Below are 23926 nucleotides of genomic sequence, written 5' to 3'. Positions count from 1 at the left end.
TGTTTGCCGCAGCCACTCAGAAAGGAGGGTTCTGGCCTCCCTCTCAGGTGCGTCTTATCCCAGCTGCTGACTCTCCATCTGGTGGTCCAGGGTGGGATGGGGTTCCTGATTGGAGGGTCTCCGTGGGAAAGGGCCCCTGGACTGTAACCAAAAGACCTGGGGTCTGCCCCGCTGTGGGGCTCAGGATGTTAAGGCTCCCTTAACCTCTCTGAGCCATACTGTCTTCACTGATCAGTGGGTGTAATAAAGTCTGCCTGTCTTTCCAGTAGGATTGTTGAGGGCAGACTGAAGTCATAGGTATAAAAGTGGTTTTGAGGGGGACAGAAAATGCAAAACAGATACCAGTGGTATTAGCCAAAGCCTTGGACGTTGACACATCCGGGGTTACCTCTGGAATGATAGGAAGCTGAAAGGCCAATGGCTTCAAACTTCTTTTCTTCAATATCTCCTAAAAGAATTTTGAGAAACTATATTCTCTTTCACATTTTCGAGTTGACGTCTAACGTTTTCATCCAAAGTTGGAGTAATTACAAAGGATATAATTTCTGACGTGTTGTATTGTTTTTTTTAAAATGTGGCATTTTGGAAATAAAACTCTGAACCACTCTTTTAAGTGTATCCAAGGGAATCCAAACCCCACCACTTTTGATATCCACCATCATCCTTTTAAAAACCGTATGAACAGGCTCATCTTGAACAGTCAGAAGTTATGCATCTTTCCTTTTTCTCCTTGAACTCATATTTCCAGCCCACTTCCCTCACAGGATTTTATCCTAATGTAATGTATTTTTTATGCTTGAGAGTCTTTTATTGATCACTGTTTCACACTCATCTCCCACAACAAGATGTACGTAAGTTGAAATAGAAATTTCTAAAAAATACGTTGGGATCAGAAAGCTGTACATTTTAAAACGTTTGTTTTTCCTGATGGAGTTGCTCTTAGCATATACTTTGTCAAAAACAAATTTAGATAAATAGCAAATGTAAAAGTAAAAAATTACTGAAAATGCACCTCTTAATGAAATAGATGAGCCTTTATTTCTTCTTCAATTGGCTCAAGTTTCTGTGAATTAATATTTCTTATTGTTGAGTGAGACAAGATTCAGCATTCATTTAATTCCTTTTTTTCCATTTTCTTTTCTTTTTTCCAATATATTTATTTAATTTATTTATTTTTGGCTGCGTTGGGTCTTCATTGCTGCACGCGGGCAGGGACTACTCTTCGTTGTAGTGCGCGGGCTTCCCACTGCAGTGGCTTCTCTTGTTGCGGAGCACGGGCTCTAGGCGCATGGGCTTCAGTAGTTGTGGCACGCAGGCTCAGTAGTGGTGGCTCACGGGCTCTAGAGTGCAGGCTCAGTAGTTGTGGCACACGGGCTTAGTTGCTCCGCGGCGTGTGGGACCTTCCCGGACCAGGGCTCGAACCCGTGTCCCCTGCATTGGTAGGCGGATTCTTAAACCACTGTGCCACCAGGGAAGCCCTCCATTTTCTTAAGTGTAAGTGCTTAGAAGGCTTGATCACATAAATAAAGAGCCAGGGGTGGAGGCAGTCTTGTTTTATCAGTGTCACTCAATTCTTTGAACACCTTCCAGTTTGTACGCCAGAAATCACACAGGGGTCTATCGTCAGATATTATTTTCAGTGGTCTCTTCGCTGACAACTCCATTAGATTCTTCTTCAATTTTGTTGAAAACAAAGAATTAGAAATCACCCAATTTACAAAAGAAATTATTCCCAGTCATTAGATCCACCCACTTTCTAAGTCCAACACAGCATCTCTTTGCCTGGAGCCTTGAGATGTTCATCCCCCTTGGACAGCACCACGGTGGGATTGGGGTGGGTGAAAGGACCATTGTGTTTGTCGTGTGGAGAAGGGTGACGGTGAGGAGAACCAGCTGAGTGGGGCCTCCCTGCCCTCCACGTTCTCTGGCCCATTGGTTTTAGGAAGAAATGCATTGGGAATGGATTCTCTTAAAATTCCCTGTGCTCATACATCCCCAGGGGATTTGTACTCTACTTGGAAGACCGTGGTCCTGAGGACATTTGGTCTGAGTCCCAGCCCCAGAGAGCCTCAGGAAACCTACTTGTCCACGACTTAACCTCTCCAGGCCCCCTGTCCCCCAGCAGGCTGTGCTTGGGCCAGCTCTGCTGCTTCTTAGGACCAAGGGGGCAGGGTGCTCCTGAGCATGTGATCTGTGAACAGCGGCTCCCAAGACTCTTTGAGCTAAATATGGGACTGCCTGTTGTGAGGAGCCATGTGTCCGTCCCCCCACCTTGTGTTTTTCTTCTCTCCTTCCCCTGCTCTGGATTTCTGCCTTATTGCATTTTGTGTATCCTGAAAGGTGGTGGAGCTGATCTGGAGCTCTCTGGGTGCCAGTGATAGAGTTCAGGCATGCCACCCACATTCCTCTTCTACCTCCGTCTTGCCACTTCTCCCTCCAGTGGCTTCGGGACCTCCACCCACTTGCTCTCACCTGGCCTCACTTGGTCTGTCCAGTGCTCTTGGGAAGGGAGCTTAAGCCAGGCTCTCTGCCAGGTGGTTACAGAAAATGCTAGACAGATGCTCTTCATCAGTGCCTGTGGATTCTTGTTGTGTCACTAGTGACAACGGGATGGGGGAGAGGAAAAGGCTTGTGTCTGTGTGCTGACATGTCCTGCCATCCATCCCAGGCAGTCTCTCCCAAGGCTCTTGATAGGGTGCTCTGGGGGTCCTGTGGTGGTACCAGACCTGGTAGGGGGCTCTGCTGCCCTGCAGTGTTAGGGGGAGCCCCATGATTGAAGGGGGTTCCTTGGCATCCGGAGGTAACCCGGCACGGTGGCAGTAGGATGGCTCTGGATCCCTGAAGGCCAGCTTTGAGCCCAGTTCCTCACTAGCCACTATCTGAGTGGCCCCAGCCCTGGACCACCTGGCCCCTAGAACTTTCAAGTTCATGGTTGAAGTGGCCATTGAGTTGTCTCAACCACATGAGGGCTTCTGGGAAGATGGAGGATGGAAATGAGACCTGGGTGTACTCGGTAACTGGTAGCCGTTAGCAGGCGCCCTCTCTTCTTGGCATCCTCCCGGGGGCTGACTGTGTGGTGGTCACACACATGGGCCCTGGAGCAGGACAGATCAGGTGACCTCTGGCCCGATGTGTTCCCCCTCATCTGAAAAATGGGGATAATAATCACCTTCCTGTGCTGGATTTGTGAAGATGAACTGAGCCGATGCGTGAGAAGCCCCCGAGTCCAGAGCCCGCTCCCACTAGCTGGCTGCGTGAAGTGGGCAAGTTGCTGCTTCCGCACCGTGCGGTGGGGTCAGAGGCCAGTCTGTGCAGAGACGTTGGAGAGGCGCAAGTGAAATGAGTTGCAGCGCCTGCACTTAGTAGGCTGGGAGAGATGGAGACAAAGGACAGGAGGGTAGCTGGGAACGTGGTGGAGTGAAGAAGCGGGTGGCGCAGGGAGTCAGGCAGCAGGGAGGGGGACCTTCTGAGCAGAGAGTCTCCGTCGGTGAGGTCCCTCCAGCGCCCACTGCACCAACCTGGGGTACACGGTGGCCGTGGGCCAGGGGGACACAAGGCCACAGCACACGTGGGGTACATCCTCCCTGGAGGGTCATTTTGCTGGAAGGATTACGGGGAGAAATGTTAGGTTATAACCACGGGATGGGTAACTTTATGTTACATCCATGTTTTGAATCAGGACAGAGGAAACATAAAACTGCAGGGGAATCTGGGCCTGCGGCTGCTGTTCTGCCATACCCCAGCCTCCCTTGGGGAAGTGTGGCTGCCCCTTCGCCAGCACAAGCTCTTCAGTGAAAAAGTAGACGGCGTGGTCTTGTCCAACCCTCTCGTGTGTGGATGGGGAGACTGAGGCACTGAGAGGTCAAGAGACTGGCCAGCCCTAGACTCAGAGCCCTCCTCACTGGGCCCCATCTTTAAGGGCTCTTTCTGATTTCTTACTAGTTCAGATGGAAGAGCGCCGGAAGGCAGCCCTCACGGTGAATCTGTGCGAACCGTATTCAGGGCCCAAGCGTTGAGATATGCATCTGGTACCTGATGGCTGAAGGGCAGGAGGACCGATCGGGGGCCAGCATGAGGGCGGGGCCGTGGCTGAGTGCAGCCGTCAGCTGCAGACCCCTGAGTATACAGGGCCTGCTAGCCTCTGCAGGGACACAGGGAGCCACCTGTTCCACCCATCACTGCCACCGGTCAGCAAATCTGAGCCTGCCCGGGGCCCGGGAAGACGTGCTGCTGGAGGGATGGTAGAGCACGTAGGAATCTGGAAGCCGGGAACGTCGGGACCTTTTCAGCAGCACTTGCTATGGGCTGCAGCTCTGAAACAAGCCAAGGGGAGCAAGGAGTTCCGTGGCCAAATTTGTTGGGAGACCTGGGGTTAACAGTCCGCTGGGTTCCGTTACTGCAGGACCTCTCCCAGCGGGCGCAGCTCCCGTGCATGGTGCCTCCCCCGATGGGCCGCGCCTCCCCCTTGCTTGGTCACAGGCTCCTCTCCCTGGGATGCATTCAGGAAGTTGGGTCCCAGCGCACTTTGGGGAAAGCTGACAGTAACAGCAGCTCTCCTTTACCGAGTGCTTGCCTTGTACTAGGAACTGTGCTTAGTGGCCACAGTATTACTGCTCATATTATTGCTCGCCCCCCCCTTCCTCCCCACCCCCCGCCAATGAGGTGGGTAGCATTTTACTGTGTCCATTTTACAGAGAGGAAGCCTGAGGTGTGGGTGTTTCCATGACTTGTCCAGGGCCCCAGGCTGGTATGTGGTGAGCCGGGATTTGAACCCAGGCTTGCTGACACAGCTGCGCTGTGGGGCTGCCACTCTGTTGCACTCTCCCCACGCACCAGCCTCCCTGCCCATCCAGCCCCTTCTGCAGACGGAGCACCTGCAGCCTGGGGTCTTAGGGTGAGTGGGGGAGAGGCAGGACCTTGAACTCAGGTGTCCCTCCTGCCAACATACACTGCTCTGTCCTGAGACTCTGTGCCGAGCAAGGGGTCTGCTCTGCCCTGGGGCCAGGAGAGGGCCCGAAGCTGGCGAACTGTGCCCCTGTGATTCTCTGAATGGGTTGAGGCCTGTGAGCAAGGCTGCATGGACCCTTGGCTGTCTGTGGATTGAGGGAGAAGCCAGTGGGACACCTGCTTATAAACAGTGTCAACTGGGTGGGTGAGTCGGGGACATCGCAGCCTGCAGGCTCTATCCATCAGCCTACACTTACTGTATGGTTTGAGGAAAGACCTTGGGTACTGAGGGCAGTTGGAGAAACTGAGGCCCAGGTCTAGTGGCAGAGGGGGGTAGAGCTGGGGCTTAGAGACCTCATCAGAAGTGCATCAAGTCTAAACAAGTCTTCCCCATCACAGACTGTGGCCTCGGTCCTTTGGGGAGAGACTCCCCCTTCCCTGGGCTGCCTGCCCCTACACGTCCCCCCGTCTTTCCCTTCTCCTGCTCAAGGCCCCTGACTGCGGCCCCTTGCTATAGCCGTGTCAGGGTCCCGCAGTGTGCCCACCAGGTCCTGCACTTGGCCGTCGTAGCACAGCCACTCTGCACGTCCTCTCGCCTGGTGGGCCGTCTGCTTCCCATCAGACGGAGGGCAGCGATCGCGTCTTGCTTATGGTTGGGGCCTCGGTGCCGGGCATGTGAAGACGCTCAATAAATTCCCGATCGGTTGAAGGAGAAGAATTAGCAGAAACCGTTGAAGGGTGGGTTGGAGGCATAGGGAGGGAGTCCAGGTCTTTATTACTCAGTGACAGATGAGTAGAACAGCAGGACGCCGTGAATTTACTGAGCCCCTGCTGTGTGCTAGTCACGGGACTGAAGACAGGGAAATATACACTCTGATCTTTGCCCTCCGTGGGTTTATATTTTTCCCAGTAAGACAAGGGTAACACATATAAAACCACTGAATAACAGGCTGCTAAATTCCATGCTGGTTTGCAGGACAGCGTTCCCTTGAGTGACCCACAGTAGCAAAGTGGCGCTGCCCCCTGGGGGCCGCTGACTCACAGGTTGTAGCTCATTCATCCTGATCTTGGTCATGAGATGCAGGTATAGTCCTGTTTTACAGGTGAGGAAGCTGAGGCTCGGACCGGAAAAGGAATGTTCCTGCGATCAAACAGCTAGGGGCTGGCAGAGCTGAGCTCACGGTCAGTCTCCAAGCCCAGTGCTCTTCTGACTTAACCTGATACTTGGAGTTCACACCCAGTAGCCGGGCCTCTGGCCCCAGGTCGGAGAGCGCAGGCAGTGGGAGTTGATGATGGTCCCACTCACCGACTGTCCGCGCTCGTGGTAGGAATACTACTCATGCTTCATCCAGTCTTCACATAGATGCTCTTAAGTTATCCACAGTTTTCCAATAAGGAGACTGAGGCCCGGCCAGTAAATGGTTTAGCTGAGACTCCATCCTAGGGCTGTCTGACTTCAAACCAGTGTTCCCACGCCTGGTTGCTGGGCATCAGAATCTTCTGTGGATGCTTTGGGAAAAGGCAGCTTCCTAGGCCCCTGGCCCTGGCCATTCTGGTACTGTTAGCCTGGGGTGGGGTCAGGGACTCTGTGTGTGTGCAAGCTCCCAGGTCGTTCTGTTAGGGATGGGGCCTGGGCCCAGGTGGTGGCAGGCCTGTGTGAGGGATGGGCAGGGCCTCTACCTCCTGGGACCCCTGCCAGGCTGGGTCTGATGGGCTCTGCTTGCCTTCCTGCCATGGGCCTTTGCCCTATGATCTGCATGGGTGGGCCCTGCCTTTGACTTATCTGAAATGCCTGCTGGGAACTCAGCCATTTCAGTCTACCTGCCTCTGGGAGAAGGGCCTGGCAGAGGGCTGGAGTCAGACATTCATACCATGTTGATCTCTGCACGTCTGAGGGATCAAGACGGCACCTCAACAGACAAGAGAGGCCCTCTCCTTGTCAGACACATCTGTAGTAGAGCTGGGCACTTCCTGCTGGGGCGTAGGGCGAACTCTGTGAGGTAGGTACTTTTAGCCCCATTTTGCAGATGAGCAGACTGAGGCTTAGTGTGTTTAAGGAAATTACCAAGGTCATGCTGCTGGTAAGTGGCAGAACCCAGATACATGGTTTAAAGCCTGTGCTCTTAACCTCTGTCCATCCTGGCGGGGAGAGCAGTAGCTAGAAATTATTCTGTTGCATCTAAGTGATGATTTCCTTACATGAATGCAATTTATTCCTTATCCTGAAATTCTTTTACATTCATCTCCTTTTTCCTTTCAAGGAATAACTGTGAGTTACCTAAGAAGTTACCCTCTCTGTCTTAGATTTGGAAGCTGAGGCCCAGAGGCGGGAAGTGACTCTCCCAAGGTCACTCAGAAAATAGAGACAAAAGCCTGAAATAGACCCCAGCCTCCTGACCTCCAGCTCAGTGCTGTCTTTGCTGGTCCTTGCTGCCTCTTTGCTCGTGGGAGACACGATAGCCCATTGGCACAGAGTTAGCATTACCTGGAGGCATCACCAGGGGTCCCGGGGCCTCGTGGTTGCGCACGTTGGATGCTGGCTGACCAGTCCCTTCCTTTCCTGTTTTCTAGGTTCCTACGAGTGTGGAATCTGTGGCAAGAAGTACAAATATTACAACTGTTTCCAGACCCACGTACGGGCACACCGAGGTGAGTGGCATGTCCCTGGGGCAGAGCTGAGGGGCCGCACCTCCCCATCCTCCGCCTGGGTCCCTCCAGGGTGACCCCAGAGGCCCTCAGAGCTCTTTCTGCAGTAGGAGTGGGACCTGAAGAGGAGAGGAGAGGCCTCCTTAACTTGGGAGAGCACCCAGGGATGGGAGTGGGGTGGGGTACAGCAGGATATGCCACCAGTGCCCCCTGTCTGCCCCGCACAGACCCGCTTCCTCCCAAGGTGCTTCAGTGCTGTTCACTGTCAGCGGTCCTTGCAGGGAAGGTGCTCGTGTGTCATCTCATGTGCTGCTCATGACAGCCCAGGGAGTGGGACAGGGTGCTGTCTCCATTCTGAAGATGAGGGTGCTGAAGCTACGGGGACAGGAGGGATGGTGCCTGCCCCTCCCTGAGCCTGACCCTGGCAGGCAGGGAGGAAGGGCACCGGCTCAGGGCCTGACAGACAGCAGAGAACACGGGGAAGGCTTTGTGCCTGTATCCTGAGTGGGAAGAGAGCATCCCTGGGCACGCGGTAGCGGATTCTCCTGCCTCCGCCTGCCCGGCTTCTCGCTCTTTTGGTGCTGGCCCTTCCATTGGTCCACTCTGCTCACCTCCTTCTTCTCTCTCTCACAGACACAGAAGCCACCTCAGGGGAGGGAGCCTCCCAAGGCAGTGAGTATTTTTCCCTCCTCTTGGACTGTGCGGGCTGAGAGGGCCAGGGGTGGGAGGAGAAGGGAGAGCCAGGGCCGGGGGTGATGCTCTCAACCCATCACCCCCACCCCAGGCGGCTTCTGGGAGGCCTGTTGCTGTGATGCAGGCTTTGGCTTTGGACACAGCACCTCAGAGCAGCCTTTCCCAAAGTGTGCTCCGTGGCTAGGCATGCTGGGGGAAGTTAACAGGCTTTCTGTCAGTAAAGGCTTCTCTGGCCAGATAACCTGGGGAAGCCTTGAGTTCTGCTAAGTTGAACATGTTTCTTTGCTGTAGACTTTTCAGGGCCCTTCACTGGCAAAATAGGCACATGTATCCCAAAGAGGGGTCCAGGGTATACACCATTTCCTATGTTCTTTTGACTCCCACTCATGGGTCGGGGGCTTCGTAGCTGATGTTGGGGAAATGCATGGGCACGCACCCTGGGGTGCGGCATCCCGCCGCTTGGCATGAGCAGGACCTCGGCATCTGCGGATACTGTTCTGCTTGGCTACGTGTGGCCCCTGCTTGCCTTGCCTCCAAATCTAAACCCACAGGGCTGGTAGGCAGCCAGCACAACAAACCTGACTGAGCCCCGGAACCCAGCAGTTTCCCTCCCAGGTGCGTGTGTGCGCACATCCACCCAAAGATGGGAATCAGGGTGTTCTTAGCACTACTCGTAACGGCTTCAAACTGGAAGCCACCCAAGTGCCTAGCGCTAGTTGAATAGAGAAGGGGGTCATGGTGTGTCCCACAAAGGACTACAGTACAGCAGTGAGAGGGAAAGGCGGACAGCTACACACAGCACCGTGGGTTACCCGCAAACAGAACGTTAGGAAAAGGAGCCCGGCACAAAGAGTGCTTCCCCTAAGATCTGCGTATAGAAAGTCCAAGAACAGGGGAGACTAATTCACGCTGCAAGAAGTCAGCGTCGTGGTTACCCTTGGGAGGGGGTTTCTGGGTTCTGTGATTTGAGTTGGGCACTGGTTACAGGTGTTTTCGGTTTTCAAAAATGTAACGAGCTGAACGTTTAGGATTTGTACATTTTTCTCCATCAGTGGTCGGCATATTTTTTGATAGGGGACCAGGTAGAAAATATCTTAGACTCTGCAGCCTAGGTTATCTCCATCGCGGCTGCGCAGCTCTGCCGTGGAGCACGAACACAGCCAGAGACGGTGTGGAAATGGATTCCTTATCAAAACAGACGGTGGGCAGGCCATAGTTTGGCCACCCCTGTTCTGCATGTTTGGTATACCACCATGAAAAGTTTCTTAAAATAATAAATAAACACGAGCCACCCCCCCCACCCCCTTAAAAATCCAAAACCGAGTAGTTTGGGGAGGCAGGGACTTAGCTGCAATTGGGTCCTAACGGCATTTCTTCTAAGGCACTTTCGCATCCACTCTCTCTTTGGATTCTTACACCACGTGAAAGGCCTGCAGGGCTGAGGCTACCCCTCCGTTTTCTGGACAATCTGAGCCTCAGGTTGGCCAGGCACCTGCCCCAGGGTCCTCGGCAGGAGGAATTCAGGGTCCTATGCCGCCTCCCCAAGCCCTACGCTGCCCCTGCCTGGCCCCGGGCTCCTTCTCCCTCAATAGCTCCCTTCTCTTCCGGCTCCCATCGCCCGCCTGTGGTCAGCCGCACAGTTAAGGAACTTCCCTATTTATCTTTCCTTCTTTGGCTATTCTGAGCCCCTGGCCTCTCCAGCAGCCCCTCAATGATCCGTTATGCTCCATCTGGCTTCCGCTGTTCCCGGAGTTTCACTAGTTGTGGAGGACTTCGTGACTGGGGGTATTTTTAGTCCTTCCTCTCTGCGGACTTCACTCCCCACGGCCAGTGTGCTTTGCTGGACTCTGTGTTCCGTCCTGCCCCCCCCGCCCTGCCCTGGGCCAGCAGCGCCTGCTCAGACAGCCTGGCCTTCTCACACCCCAGCCTTGCGACAAGACCTGGCCGTGGAGTCCTGTGGAGAATGTCAGATGAGGATACTGAGTTCCAGAGAGAGTTCCAGAGAGAAGTCATGCAGCTTCTTAGGGGTGGAGGTGGGCATAGAAACCAAGTCTCACACCTTCTAGTCCAGGAATCTTTCGGTTATTTGTTAGAAAAATAGTACAGTCATACATAGAGGCATATACCCAGTTACCCATCTCTCAACTACGAACATAGAAGATCAACTCCGCATCGAGCTCTCTTGCCTTTGTTTAACAATAATATTAGGTAACATTTACGAAGTATTTATCGTATGTTAGGTGTTGTGCTCACTTATTCTTTATCACAATTCTGGGAGATGAAGGAACATATCAGTCCTGCTTTACAGTTGAGAAAATCGAGGAGCAGAGAGTTTAGTGCACGTGCCCGACGTTAATGGCACCTGTAAGTGGTGGAGTTGAGTTTGAACTTGGGCAGCCTGCCCCCAGAGCCTGCCTCCCCAGAGATTCCTGGAGTCCCTGAACTCTCTTGGGGTTCTGAAGATGTGGTTTCACTGACCAAAAAATCATTTTGCCTTTCTTCCTTTGGGGATAACTCTCTTGTCCTAATTCGCTCCTGCCTTAGGAGGGCCCGGGCACGTGGTCCTGTCCACGTCAAGGAGACATAGATCAGGATGTGGCGTGGGATTCGACAGAGCAGGGTGGGGCACTTCTCAGTGGCAGAAAGCTGGGGGTTCACCTTTTATTGGAGGTGGCGGATGTACAGGGCCCAGCTGGTAGGAGAGGCAGCGTGAGCAGAGATGAGACACGTGGGGTGGGCGACTGCGGAGCGACCAGCGCTGACCAGTATGGGAGAGGACTCACGGGGCAGGACCCCATCTGGAACGAGCAGACCCCAGTTGGGCTTGACTTCTCCACCTCTGTTCCCCGGATATTCAGCTCTGAGAAGGATTACGGTCCAGATGGGACATGATGGGGTAGGTTGTTGCCTGTGTCGGATTGCTGGCCGTGGGGAAGGATCGAAGCCTGTGCCAGGCTTGGAATCCTGGAACTGCCAGCCTGAGAGAGGCCCTGGGAGTCAGCTCATCTACCACCACGCCCCCTCCCCAAACTAGGGGGGAAATGGGGATGCTGAATCCCGAGGTGGGGTTGTCACTTGCTGGCAGTCTGGGTGAGGCAGGCTGGGACCAAGAGTCTCCTCCCCACGTCCCACCACCTCTACCCTGCCACTCCGTGGTGGGTCGGGGCAGGGGCATGGAGATGGGAGGGCCTGGTAGGATGGTGGATGCCTGAACCCTTCCTGGTCCCCACACCCTCAGAATGTCTGTGTGTACCTCGCCTGGAGACCAGGTCGTCTCTGTGGCCCTGCATCTTCCAGGCATGTCCAGGGACTGCAGGTGCCATGGAAAAGGTGGAGGCAGAGGCGGGGAGCTGGCTAATGCCATCTGTGTCCCTGAGTTCAGCTAAGCGGGGGCCAGAAACCCTCCCACAGAATCGCCTGGCACTGCAACCTTGGGATGGGGCAGTCACATCACATCCTGTGTTTGGGTGCTGAGGAGCAAAAGACGGGCCAGGAGGCTGTACCCCAGCCCAGGAGTGGAGAGTGATTCATCCGGACAGAGAAGGACCATGTGCCCTGACTCAGCTGTGGCTTAGAGTTAAGTGAGAAGCTGGATCCTGGCTATTCCCTGCCCCACTCTACAGCCTTGAGCAAGCCACCCAACCTCCCTGTGCTGGGCATCCTCGGGAAGCTGGGGTGGACGAGCCATCCCTAGATCGGCCCAAGGAGCAAACACACAAGGTCTTTGCTAGTCCAGACGTTGGAGGGGCTGCCGATGTGGCAAAGGCACTGTCCTGTACAAGTCCAGCCTCAGACTCTGGAGAGGCCTAGGGGGTCATCCAAACGCAGGCCCTGTCATTGTTTATTGCTGTGTCACACACTTGCCCGTGGCTTCACCTGGTCCTCTGGCTCTGGGTCTCTCACGAGGCTGCCGTCAAGGCCGGGGCTGTGGTCTTATCTCACAGCTCAGCCGGGGAAGGGACCGCCTCTGTACGTACTCCCGTGTTTGTCAGCAGGAGCCATCCTTCCCAAGCTGTTGGGCTGAGGGCCTCAGTTCCCCACTGGCTGTTCACCAGAGGCTGCCAAGTGGGTCTCTGTGTGAGGCAGCCTGCAGCAGGGCAGCTAGCAAGAGCGAGACGGTGTGAGCAAGGCCAAAGTCGTAGTCTTCCTGTGACATCACTTAACTCTAAGCCGTGGCTGAGTCAGGGCACGTGGTCCTTCTCTGTCCAGATGAATCACTCTCCGCTCCTGGGCTGGGGTACCAGCCTCCTGGCCCTCTTTTGCTCCTCACCTTACTGCATTGTCTCTGTTAGAAGCGAGTCAGCGGGTCCGGCCGAGACATTGCACAGGACAGGAACGCCAGTAACCAGGGTCATTCAGAACCATCCGTGATGGGCCTCACCCAGGCCCCCCTTGCTGTAGGGCTGGCAGCAGGTTCCTTCTGCCCCTCAGTAGACTCAAGTGTTAAATGGGTTATTACCTCCTCCCTCGATTGCAAGGCCGAATGGAGGGAGTGCTGGGGAAGCTCCTGGCCTGGCCCCCAACAGGACAGCCAACACCCAGGAAGCTGTAGCCGCAGTGATTGTTATTCTCACATAACGAAGGAAGTCATGATCCGGGCCCTTAGGGGCTCAGCTCGCATGGGGTAGGATTGGAAGTGCCTTTGAAAATCACTTCAAGGCTCCCTGGTCTCCTTGTGTACAAGACTCCTAACACCCCAGGAACTATTCTCCATGGAGTCACCAGTTGGGCCCAGTCTGGTCCATACCACCTTCCCCAGCCCCAAGTGACTGAAGCCCTGGTAACCACGTGTCTTTCCACCCTCCGCAGACAACTTCAGGTACACGTGTGACATCTGCGGGAAGAAGTACAAATACTACAGCTGTTTCCAGGAGCACCGAGACCTGCACGCAGTGGATGGTGAGTCAGGCCCCTCACTCCTCAGGAGCGGAGTCCCGCAAAGAGACCCCCCCTCCAGGACTGCTTATGGGGCCCAGGGCCCACCCACAGCTTCCCCTCCCACTTCCTACCCAGGGAAGGTCGGGCAGCAGGCAGGCCACGAGTGGAGTGATGAACCTCCGAGGGTTCTGGGCTAGAGAAGGTCCCCATCATATTCCATATGTCTTTCTGATGAGGGTAACCCAAGTGAAATTGCCGTTTTTGAGGGTCAAAATCAGTCGGATATCAACAATTTTATACTGATTTATTTTATGATTTCATGTTGAGTATTCCCACGCTCTGGTGAAATTAAACCAATTTTTTAAATCGATGATATTTTAGCATCTTAGATTATACAGTTAGAAATTAGAACGATAAATTTAGGTAATTTAGTTTTGGAATCTTAAGAATCCTAGAAATAGGGTCTTGGACTGGAAAAGCCTCTGGAGGTTTCCCTCTCTGGCCCCACACCCCAAGCCCGTGTCAGGCTGTGACAGCCGGGTCTCACCACCTGTCGCCTCTGGTCCATCCTTCCTCTCACCTCCTTTTTCTTTACCCACGCGCCCATCTCTTCCTTTTTTTCTCCTGCCCTGGTCCCTCGAGCGTCTGGCGGTGATCCAGAAACAGGCCAGCCCGAAAGCGTCTTCCTGCCCGGGGATGGGCCCTCGAGAAATAGAGGGATGTGCCCTCCTGTGGCCCTTGGTTTCCTGGGCAGCCGCAGTGGCTGAGGCAGCTGTCCTGGGCCCCAAAGGCAAGCTCGCTGGGGCAGAGGCTGGGAGCACTGGGCAGAGGCAGCTATGGGCAGGGACTAACAGGGTTCCTGTTTGCTTCTTTCCTTCTGCGGCTGCCGCCTCCCGCCCGGGCGCAGTGTTTAGTGTGGAAGGGGCCCCTGAGAATCGGGCAGGTAAGTCCTCGGTGGCTGCCCACCTCCCTGTCCCAACCTGGGCTCTGAGACCTGGTTACCAGGGCACTAAGGGCCGTGTGTTCTCCCACAGACCCCTTCGACCAAGGTGTCGTGGCCACTGACGAGGTGAAGGAGGAGCCCCCGGAACCATTCCAGAAAATCGGGCCAAGTATGCAGGCCTCTCTCTGGGGCCGGGGCTGGGTGGGGAGACAGGTGGGGGTGGCTGAGGGCGGCAGGGTGAGTCCCACCACTGGAAGGGGGCAGCATTGCTAATCCTGCAGCTCTGGCCAGCGAGGCACTGGCCTCCTTGTACCTCACTTTGCCCACCTGTCAAATGGGTCAGTCACTCTTAGGACTTGCTTTTGAGAAGCAGCAGGACAGCACAGGGTCCAGGTCAGGGCAGTGAAGGTAGCACAGGCTTGGCGCCCAGTGTTAGCCGTCCTGAGCCTTGGCTCCTCACCTGTGGAGTAAGGGTGACACTTCCCCGCAGGTTTGTTGGGGGATTAAATGAGATCATGGATATAAATCACCTCTTAATTAGCACAGTGCCTGGTACATAGTAGGTGCTCGGAAAATACTGTCGTTACTGTTGTCAGAAGGGGTTTATCAGCAAATGAAGCTCTCCGGGGGAGCTACATGCAGACGCTCCATCCTCATCCCGGTAAACCCCTGAGAGCAGGAGCCACGCACTTGACCTGCCTATTCGCAACGCACTGGTATTGAGTATTGTGGGAACACAGCAGTGAGTAAGACAGATGTGGCCCTGCCTCGGGTAGTTCACACAGGGAGGGGGCAGCAGGTCAGTAAGCAGGTAGTTACAACATAGAAGCCCAGGGAGCAGTGGGGCTGGGAGGCAACTGACCAGCCTTGGGAATCCATGAGGCTTCTGCATGGGGATGAGGGTAGGGATGAGCCCCTGTATCCCACATGAAGGCAGCAGAGCTGCACTTGCTCCAGGAACTGAAAGGCAAATCGATTCTGAGTTCAGGTCTTACAGAGCCTTGAAAACCAGAAGAAGGCAGTTAGATTTCATCCTGAGGGGAATGAGCCGGAGTTTACTCAGTGGAGGAGGGACTCGATCAGGTTTGTGTTTTAGGAAGACATTTTGGCTGCCGCAGGGGGAGTGGATTTGGGTCGGGGTGGAGGTTGGTTCTCGCAAGTGAGACCGGTCCAGCCCTTCAGGAAGTTGCATGCTTGCCTCTTCCTCTCTATTTTTCCGTGCCTCTCTTACTACCCAGCAAGAAGAGACCTTTATTGGCTCTACCTGTGGCAGTAAGGATTAAGGCAGCTTGTGAAAATACACACACAAACATAGATTGAATGGATGAGGAAGTTTAGGGAAGGAGAGTCAAGGGAGCTGGAACAGTAAAGCCAGAGACAAGCCTCAGAGGGCGGGACTTGGTCCCGGCCCTTGGAAGGCATTGGATGGGCCCCTGAGTGTTCTTCCTCCTTCCTCGTAGGAGATGATTCTCTCCTTTTCTTTACCTCTTAAAGCACTCAGGAAACTGGAGATGTGATAATGTCTGTAAATACGATGTAAAAATAATGTCTGTATGACAGCATTTGTCATATGTAATGGTAAACATTCAATAAACAGTAACGTTAAAATAATCTTGAAGTGGGGACTTGCCTGGCGGTGCAGTGGTTAAGACTTCACCTTCCAATGCAGGGAGTGTGGGTTCGATCCCTGGTCAGGAAACTAAGATCTCACATGCCTCAGACCCAAAAAACCAAAACATAAAACCGAAGCAATACTGTAACAAATTCAATAAAGACTTTAAAAATGGTCCACATCAAAACAAAAAAAATCTTTAAAACAAAAAAATAACAATCTTGAAGTGAAGAAAATGATGAAATCCTTAACAGTAAGACTGCCAGAAGTTAGACTGTGGGAGAACCCAGATGTGAATCAGACATGTTCCATGATGGACGTTCATAGACCAGTGCAGGACAGGGACATTGGGATCTGTGAAACTGCCCCCCTCCTGCTTCAGTGCTGTCTGCCAGCAGTCCCAGCATAGCACCACCCCTTCCATCTGTAGTATCATAATTATCAAAATAGAATACAGACAACATAGGCTATAGAATCAGACAAGCCCAGGTTTGAATGCTGACATCACCAATTTACTAGCTACTTACCCCCACTGAGTGTCCTTTGATTCTTGTATAAATTGGGAATAAGAACATCTATCTGTTCTTCAGGGCTGTTGGAGGATGCCTGTGTCAAGTGTCTAGCCCAGCACCCGGCTCGTATTTAGGGCTTAACGAATGAGCGATGTTGCTGAGAGATAGTCAAGAGCGAGAGCTTTAGAGCCATCCCAAAGATGAACCCCAGCTCTATACTTAATGCCTGTGTGACGTCCTGCAAGTTTTGTAATCTCTTTAATCACAGTAATGACAGTAAAACTCACCTCTCAGGATCTCATGGAGATTAGATGAGATTATATTCGTAAAGGAATTAGTATAGTCCTTGACATTTACATGGAAAGCATTAAACAAGTGGTACCTATTAATTATCCAGAAAGGTACAGAGCAAGATGCAACTTGTTCTCTATATCAGTAACTACGTCTGACAGCCAGCCGGTGCTAGGACCCAGGAGGAATTATCACAAATTATATGGAGTAGGGAATTGCATTGAGAAAACTGACCGAGTTTGGCTCCCAGCTTGACGCCATGGAACTGAGATGTCTATAAGAGTATGACGCTGTTCCTTGTTACCACTCAGCAGCTGCCTTGTGAGATCAGAATCCTGCTTCTTGGGCTTCTGCCACTTTTTGTAAGCTGGCCAGTGCCACAGAACCCTGATAGTGATGAGGCACAGAATAAGGGGAGCCAGTAGGGGTACAGTGCACTGTGGAGGGACTAGTCCCCACAAGTAGAGCTCTATAGGTCAGGGGAAGAGGAGAAACAGTGGCAGCAGGGCATGCTGGGAAGTATGCCCTTCACGTCCATGTCAGCTGAGCAAATTGGAGAATTAAGTACTCAAGGAGGAGGAAGCCAGAGCCAGGACAGAGCAGAGGAATCCTGCTAGAAGGAGGGAGTTGGTGTAAGAGGCCCTGTGTGTCAACGTGCTCTTCGGGTGCAGATCTGAGAATTACTCCCATGGTAATGGTCTACCATGATAATGGGGGGATGATTGAGGACAATTCGTTCAAGTCTATTGAAACAGTGTAAATCTGGATTTATTTATAGGTTACTTGAGTTTTATACCTGGATAAGGAAGAGTGACTTGAAAGGTAAAAAAAAAAATAAGAAAATAAAACTTGGGAACTATGAAAATTCCACATGACAGGAAAGGAATTTAACAGACTTAGAGGAAGAGTATACCTCTGAAAATGATCTACCACAGAGTCTAGAAGGAAATGCTGTTTGGCAACCACAGTCAAGTATGAGAAAATATGACCTGTCTTAGTTCACTCAGGCTGCCATAACAAAGTACCATAGACTGGGTGACTTAAATAACAGAAATTTATTTTCTCACAGTTCTGGAGGCTGAAGTCAAAATCAGGGTGCCAGTATGATTGAATTCTGGTCCAATGACCCTCTTTCTGGCTGTACTCTCACATGGTGAGAAGAAAAAGAGAGCAAACTCTCTGGTGCCTCTTGTTATAAGGGCACTAATCCCATCATGAGGGACCCCACTGCCATCCTCATGACTTCATCTAACCTAATTACTTCCCAAAGGCCCCATCTCCAAATAGCATTGCATTGGGAGACAGGACATCATCATCTGAATTTTGGGGGGAAACAATTCAGTCCATAGCATGACCTCTGTAAAAAAGGAAGCTGTATGGTGAAAAAGCAACAAGATAAGATGAAAAAGCAAAGAGAGAGGAGTGAGATGAGAAGAATTGGAGAGAAGCAGAAAATATAAGAGCAGATTTAAAACCTACATTGTAGATAGTAAAGAGCAGAGTTGATCTGCAGAAATGGAATTAATAATGTGAAGGACAAACTTGAACAGATGAGCTTAATAAGCAGAAAACATGATAAATATGGAGAACGGGGAAACTGTTCCAGATAATTGGTGGGACAGAAGCAATACTCCAAAGATACAATAGAAGAAAAAATTGCTCAGCTAAAGGAAGACCTATATGTCAGGTAGAATCAATAAAAAAGGACCCATAACTAGATAGATATTAGTGGCTTTTTAAACTATAAATATAAGGGGGAAAACTATACAGGTACCTGGAAATAAAGAAGCAAGTTACTTACAAATGATTTCAAGGTGGACTTGCATCGGACTTCCCTGCAATACTAAATGCTGAAAGATCATGGAATAAGTTCTGAAGGGAAAAAGGTGTAATCTAAGAATTTTATATCTAGACAAACTGATTTATGTGTAAAAAAAAAAAAAAAACGTGCTATTTCTCCTATATACCCAACTTCAAAAAATTACTTGAAGATGTACTCCAATGAACTGAGTGGTTGAACACATTTAAGGGCTCAATTGTGAGGCATTAATTCATAGTAAAAGAGGACTTGTGAATACTGAAGCCAGGTAAACTAGAAGTAAGTTTAAGTTTAAAATGTTGCAAATCTGATTATAAAATTGAATGCAAAAAAAGAGATCATTCTAAAATATTAAAAATGAATGTTAAAAACCAGGAAGGAAGGAATAGGTGAAGGATACAATAAAGTAGGTTAAATCAGTCCTGCTTATAGTGTGGTCCCCAGACCAGCAGCATAAGCATCTCCTAAAAGCTTATTAAAAATGTAAATTCTCAGGCCCCACACCAGACCTGTGGAATCAGAATCTCCAAGGTGGGGCTCAGGTGTCTGTGTTGTAACAATCTTTCTAGATGATTCTTATTTAGGCTAAAGTTTGAGAGGCACTGAGTTAAACTACCTTTCTCAATGGTAATAGATATGAAAATATCATTTTGTGCTTGACTATAAAAATTAGAGAAATGTATCTTATATACTGTCTAGAACAATGGAAAATATTGGAAAACGCTGGAATATTGGAGAATAATGGAAAGGCAAAGAAAAGAGTTCATACATCAAACAACTGAAAACTAAGGGAATAAACCAGAAAGGGTATAGGATGAAAAGAAAAGAATCATAAGACAAGTAAAACCAAGTCAGTAATATCAATAAAAGCAAATGGCATAATTTCCTTTATTAGAAGACAAAGATTCTCAGGTTAACTTAAAAGAATCCAATTAAGAATGGTTTATTAGAGACATACTTAGTTAATTCCTTGTCTTTTACTCTTCTCTTTCCCATGGAGCTCTTTCCTACTCCCTTAACTAAATTGAATTCCCTATTAAGATTTTCATAGCCCCGTGTCTCCTTGAGACTACCCATTGTGGTTGCAGTTTTAGATTTGTGTGATGATTTGATTTTTCTTTCTCCTTTTCCAGACTGTAAGTTCCTTGAAGGCAGGGACCATTGCTCAACATTTTGTGCCAGCATTTAGCACAGTACCTGTTTGATGAATGCAAGTACAAGAAAATTTAGGGAAACAGCTTTAGGCACATGTGAACAAGTAGAAGGATCTAACAAAGTAATTATCAAGAACTAATAATATTAATACCAGACAAACTAATAAAACAGTGTAATTAAAAGTTAGGGTGGGGCTTTCCTGGTGGCGCAGTGGTTGAGAGTCCGCCTGCCAATGCAGGAGACACGGGTTCATGCCCCGGTCCAGGAAGATCCCACATGCCGCGGAGCGGCTGGGCCCGTGAGCCATGGCCGCCGAGCCTGCGCGTCCGGAGCCTGTGCTCCGCAACGGGAGAGGCCACAACAGTGAGAGGCCCGCGTACCGCAAAAAAAAAAAAAAAAAAAAAAAAAGAGTGGTGGTTCTTAACTTTCTAACACTTCAGGATTTTCTTCAGGACCTGTTAAAACACAGTTTACTGGATCCCATCCTTAGGATTTTTCTTGCAGAATGTTTCAAATAAGTCCCGAGAATTTGCATTTCTAACAGGTTCCCAGGCGATGCTGATTGCCACTAGCCCAGGGACCATGCTTTGAGAACTGCTGTGTTAGAAAATAGTGTCATGTTAACAAAGGATATGGTTCAAAGTGGAGGTTTTGATCTCATGAGCCCGTCTGCATCAAACAACATTATATCTAAATATAAAAAAATAAATTCAGAAACACAATGAATTGGAAGGATTGATCACAACATTTAGTCTTTGACAGAGCAAGGAGAGAAATAAAGGTTATATAGAGTTTGAATAATACAATTAATACAGTTGATCTAACAACTTCAGAGCCTACAAAGAGCAATAATATATCTTTACCGTGGTCATGAATCAGTTAACAAAAATTATTTAGCTACCAAAATTTTTAAAGCTTCTATATTGCGAGAAAAGAACATAAACAGACTAAGAAACCAATTGAGAAAAGATACTTGTAGCATGTCGAACGAAATGTTGATGCCCTTCATCTATAGAGTTCTTAGCGATTTTAAAAAGGTAAACATGCCTGTAGAAACATTGACTGTAAACACAAATAGGAAAGTCACAAAAGAAAAACTGTAGTTCATTAATCCTCAAAAATAGCTTCCTTAGAACTCAAAGAAATGGAAAATAAAACCAGCAGTGCAATGTATTTCTCCCTATCAGGCACAGTAAGAAGATGATAGTACTTAATGCTGGCTACAGTATATGGAAACAGTCATTTTGAGATCTTTCTGATGGGAGCGAAAATTGGCCCAGTCTTTCAGTAAGTAGTTGGTGCTGTGGTGATCAAAAGCCTTAAAAATGCAGACCCTTAATTTATCCTGAGGAAATATGTGCAAAGATTATGAACAATAATCTTTATTTCGCAGTGGTGTGCAAAAATAATGAGCAGATGTGCAAAAATTTCTACGAGGGTATGGATCACAGCATTTTTTTATAAGGGAAAAATTTTGAAACAATCTCAATGTCCTCTGGTTTAGGAGACTGGCTCAGCAAATTCCAAAGTCCAGTGGTAACCAGGCAGCCAATAAATGCAGTAGAGATCGATGCTTATTGATTTGAGCAAGATGTCTACAAAATATTGTTGATTGAATGAACGCGCCAGGTTACAAAGAGCATATAGATCAGGGCCGGCTAATTCAAGGCCCGTAGAAGCCAGACGGCTGACGTCAGTGAGAGATGAGATGGGAGTGCCGGGTGGGGTCTGGGGCAAGTGGCCAGGTGAATGCTCCACCCTGTGGGGTAGCTGCTACTCTTTTTTGGGGATTATAGATGATTGAAGTTTCTCTTATATTTAAAATTTTGTATTTGTATTTATCAGTATTTTATAATTTTCCCCCAGTGAACAATATTACATCAGAAATTTTTAAGAAGAAAGAAGTTAGGCAGTGCCAAAAGAGAGGTAAAGATGAAGTCCGGTGGGACCCAAGAGGAAGACGTGGCCCCTTCTGCCAGGGGGTGGGGGGCGTTTGGGGGCAGGGAAGACCCTGGAGACAAGGTGACCCACATGTGGCCATTGCAGAGGGCAAGGCTTGAAAAGGGGCTGATAAAGAGGTTGGCACTGGAGGTCAACTCAGGACACCACCCATTTCCTGAGCACCGGGGCCTGGGGGTGGAGCGATGGAGGAGGACAGCGTGTGCCAGGTACTGTTCTAAGCATGTGACATACAAATTTAATCCTCACAGCAATCCTATAAGGTGGTCCTATCATTGCCCCATTTTACAGATAGGAAAACTGAGGCACGGAGAGGTTATTAGATTTGCCTAAAGTCACACAGCTTGAAATAGAGGAGCTGGGATTTGAACCCTGGCGGTCTGACTCAAGGGGGCTCCTGATTCTAGTTGGTGGTCCCAGAATGAGGAGGGGTTTGTGGGGAGGGAGCAAGCTGCTACTTCTGGATGGGAACAGGCACCCATTCCCACACTCTCCTCTCCTTGGACAGAAACCGGCAATTATACCTGTGAATTCTGCGGAAAGCAGTACAAGTACTACACGCCCTACCAGGAGCACGTGGCCTTACACGCCCCCATCAGTGAGTACCTTCTCTGGTTGGGGGAAGGGTGGGCCAGCCATAGGCTGAGGCTCTGGAGTTTTGCCAGGGGAGGGTGAAAGCAAAGGTGAACTTGTTCTGGGTCAGCCTCTAGGTGTCCAAGTCTGACCTGGGGCCACCTGACTGCAGGAGCAGGGAAAGCCCCACCCTTAAGCCAGGAAAGTCTGAGTCCTCCCCTGGCGGTCTCAGAGGCCTGGGCCCATGTGGATTTGGGGTTAGGAAGGGTGGGCATCATTCACCCAAGTCGTTCAGCAGGCTTGTCCTCACCTCTTCCAAGCACCTCCAAATCAAGTGGTTCCTGAGTCGCTACCCCCAAAGGCAGCACCATGTAATGCAGCTTCAGTCTGAACCAGTGCAGGGCCTAACCCAGGCTAGAGGATGGTCACTTAGACAAGGCAGCTTTGCCCTTGGAGGTAGAAAGGGTAAGAAGTCAGAAGGAGTGCCAGGCTGGCCTCAGAAGCCCCGGGTATTAGTCCCAGTGGAGTCACAGGCATGTGTGTGGCCTTGGGCAGGCCCCAATCTCTCCCTCCTCCCCTGGCCTGGGAGGGAAAGGGTTCTAAGGATCCTTCCCACAGGGACATCCTGGCCTTCCATTCTCCCCATGCGGCTGATTTCCCAGCTTCCCTTTTGGATGTCAGAGGGGTCTGTATCCTTAGATCCCCAAGTATATGAGCTAAGAGGGCCCTCAGTCCTCAGCCAAAGTTCAGACAGGGCGGGGCTTAACCACATTGCAGGGCAGTAGGGCGGGGTGTTTAAGAGGTATTTGGGAGTATCCCTGCTTTTGTTTTTCACAAAAGAGCTATGGGGATCCCACTCCACAGTCTGTGGATGGGAAGGTTTAGGTTCAGGGAGGGGAAGGGATTATGCAAGGTCATCAGGGTGCAAGGTGCCTAGAGGGCCCAACCCTCCTGGAGCACTGGCAGTAGCAGCACAGGCCCCTGGGCCCCTGAGGGCTTTCAGGTGGGCAGGGAGGGGTGTCCAGAGCTCAGGCGGTGGAGGAGGTAGCTTCCCCAGGAAGTCCTGCCTGCTGCGCAGAGCGGCAGGACTGAGGGGTCTCCCTCAGATGGGGAGCACCCATCCTTAGGTGGAATACTGGGCTAAGGTTCTCATACTGCTCGGCCCCTGACTGCTGGGTAACCTTGGACCTGTCACTTCCCTTCTCTGGGCTCAGGTTTCCCACCTGTGGGAGCTCTCGAGGTCTTTTCAGCCCAGGGGTCTGGATTCCAGTCATCTCCAGTATAAGGAGACCCTCAGGCAGGCATCTGCAGTGGCGCGATTACAGGAGCCTCTCCTGCCACCCGTGCTAAGCATGTATGGGTTATTTATTGCCCACCACACGGCCAGGTCCTGTGTGGGGGAGAGAGGCCACAGCTTACACTGGGTGGGCACTGACCCATCCATTTGACCCACTCACGGTGCTGGTGCTGAAGCATCAGGGCTGTGGCTTGAGCTCCGTGGCTCAGACCCCTCTGGGGATCCCGCTCTCCATGGGCACGGACAGGGGCAATTGTTTGTGGGTACCTGCTTACCTGTGCTCTCCGGGGAAGCAGCAGCTGCCCCGCTGCCTGGTGCCCAGAGGGGATGCTACGCAGGTGTTAGTTACAAAGCCATCCTGCAACTTGGTTTCAGCCTTTGGAGAAAACCTTCAGTGCTGTTTCTGCTCTTTCCCCAAATGGCTCTTGCTGGAACAAGTTGAATAAGGTCATGGAGTTAATAAGAGGAGGAGCTTGGCTTGAACCCTGACAGGCACCCTCCAGGCCCATACTCTTAACCATGAAGTTCTCCTGCATCACATGTCAGATGGTACAGCAGGAAGGGGTGCTTCGTTTGTACCCTGATTACTTCCCTAACATCC

General features: G+C 50.9%; 1 protein-coding gene across 19 annotated transcripts in view; it reads left to right on the top strand.

The window, feature by feature from the left end:
* ZNF618 (zinc finger protein 618) overlaps positions 1 to 23926 on the top strand; it is a 184696-nt gene that overhangs the window by 123974 nt on the left and 36796 nt on the right. For 12 of the 19 annotated variants that reach the window (XM_067743574.1, XM_067743575.1, XM_067743571.1 and 9 more), the window contains 7 exons: positions 7519 to 7596; positions 8227 to 8265; positions 13096 to 13185; positions 14072 to 14107; positions 14199 to 14276; positions 21363 to 21422; positions 21964 to 22053. In XM_067743574.1, the coding sequence (XP_067599675.1) occupies positions 7519 to 7596; positions 8227 to 8265; positions 13096 to 13185; positions 14072 to 14107; positions 14199 to 14276; positions 21363 to 21422; positions 21964 to 22053 (471 nt within the window). The remainder of the gene's footprint in view (positions 1 to 7518; positions 7597 to 8226; positions 8266 to 13095; positions 13186 to 14071; positions 14108 to 14198; positions 14277 to 21362; positions 21423 to 21963; positions 22054 to 23926) is intronic. The other 7 variants (XM_067743576.1, XM_067743573.1, XM_067743572.1 and 4 more) reach the window with 2 other exon arrangements.

The sequence above is a fragment of the Pseudorca crassidens genome, chromosome 7 (assembly GCF_039906515.1).
Source record: "Pseudorca crassidens isolate mPseCra1 chromosome 7, mPseCra1.hap1, whole genome shotgun sequence".
NCBI classification, from domain to species: Eukaryota; Metazoa; Chordata; class Mammalia; order Artiodactyla; family Delphinidae; genus Pseudorca; species Pseudorca crassidens.
The sequence above is the reverse complement of the archived record's forward strand: the minus strand, read 5'-3'. Positions and strand labels throughout refer to the sequence as shown.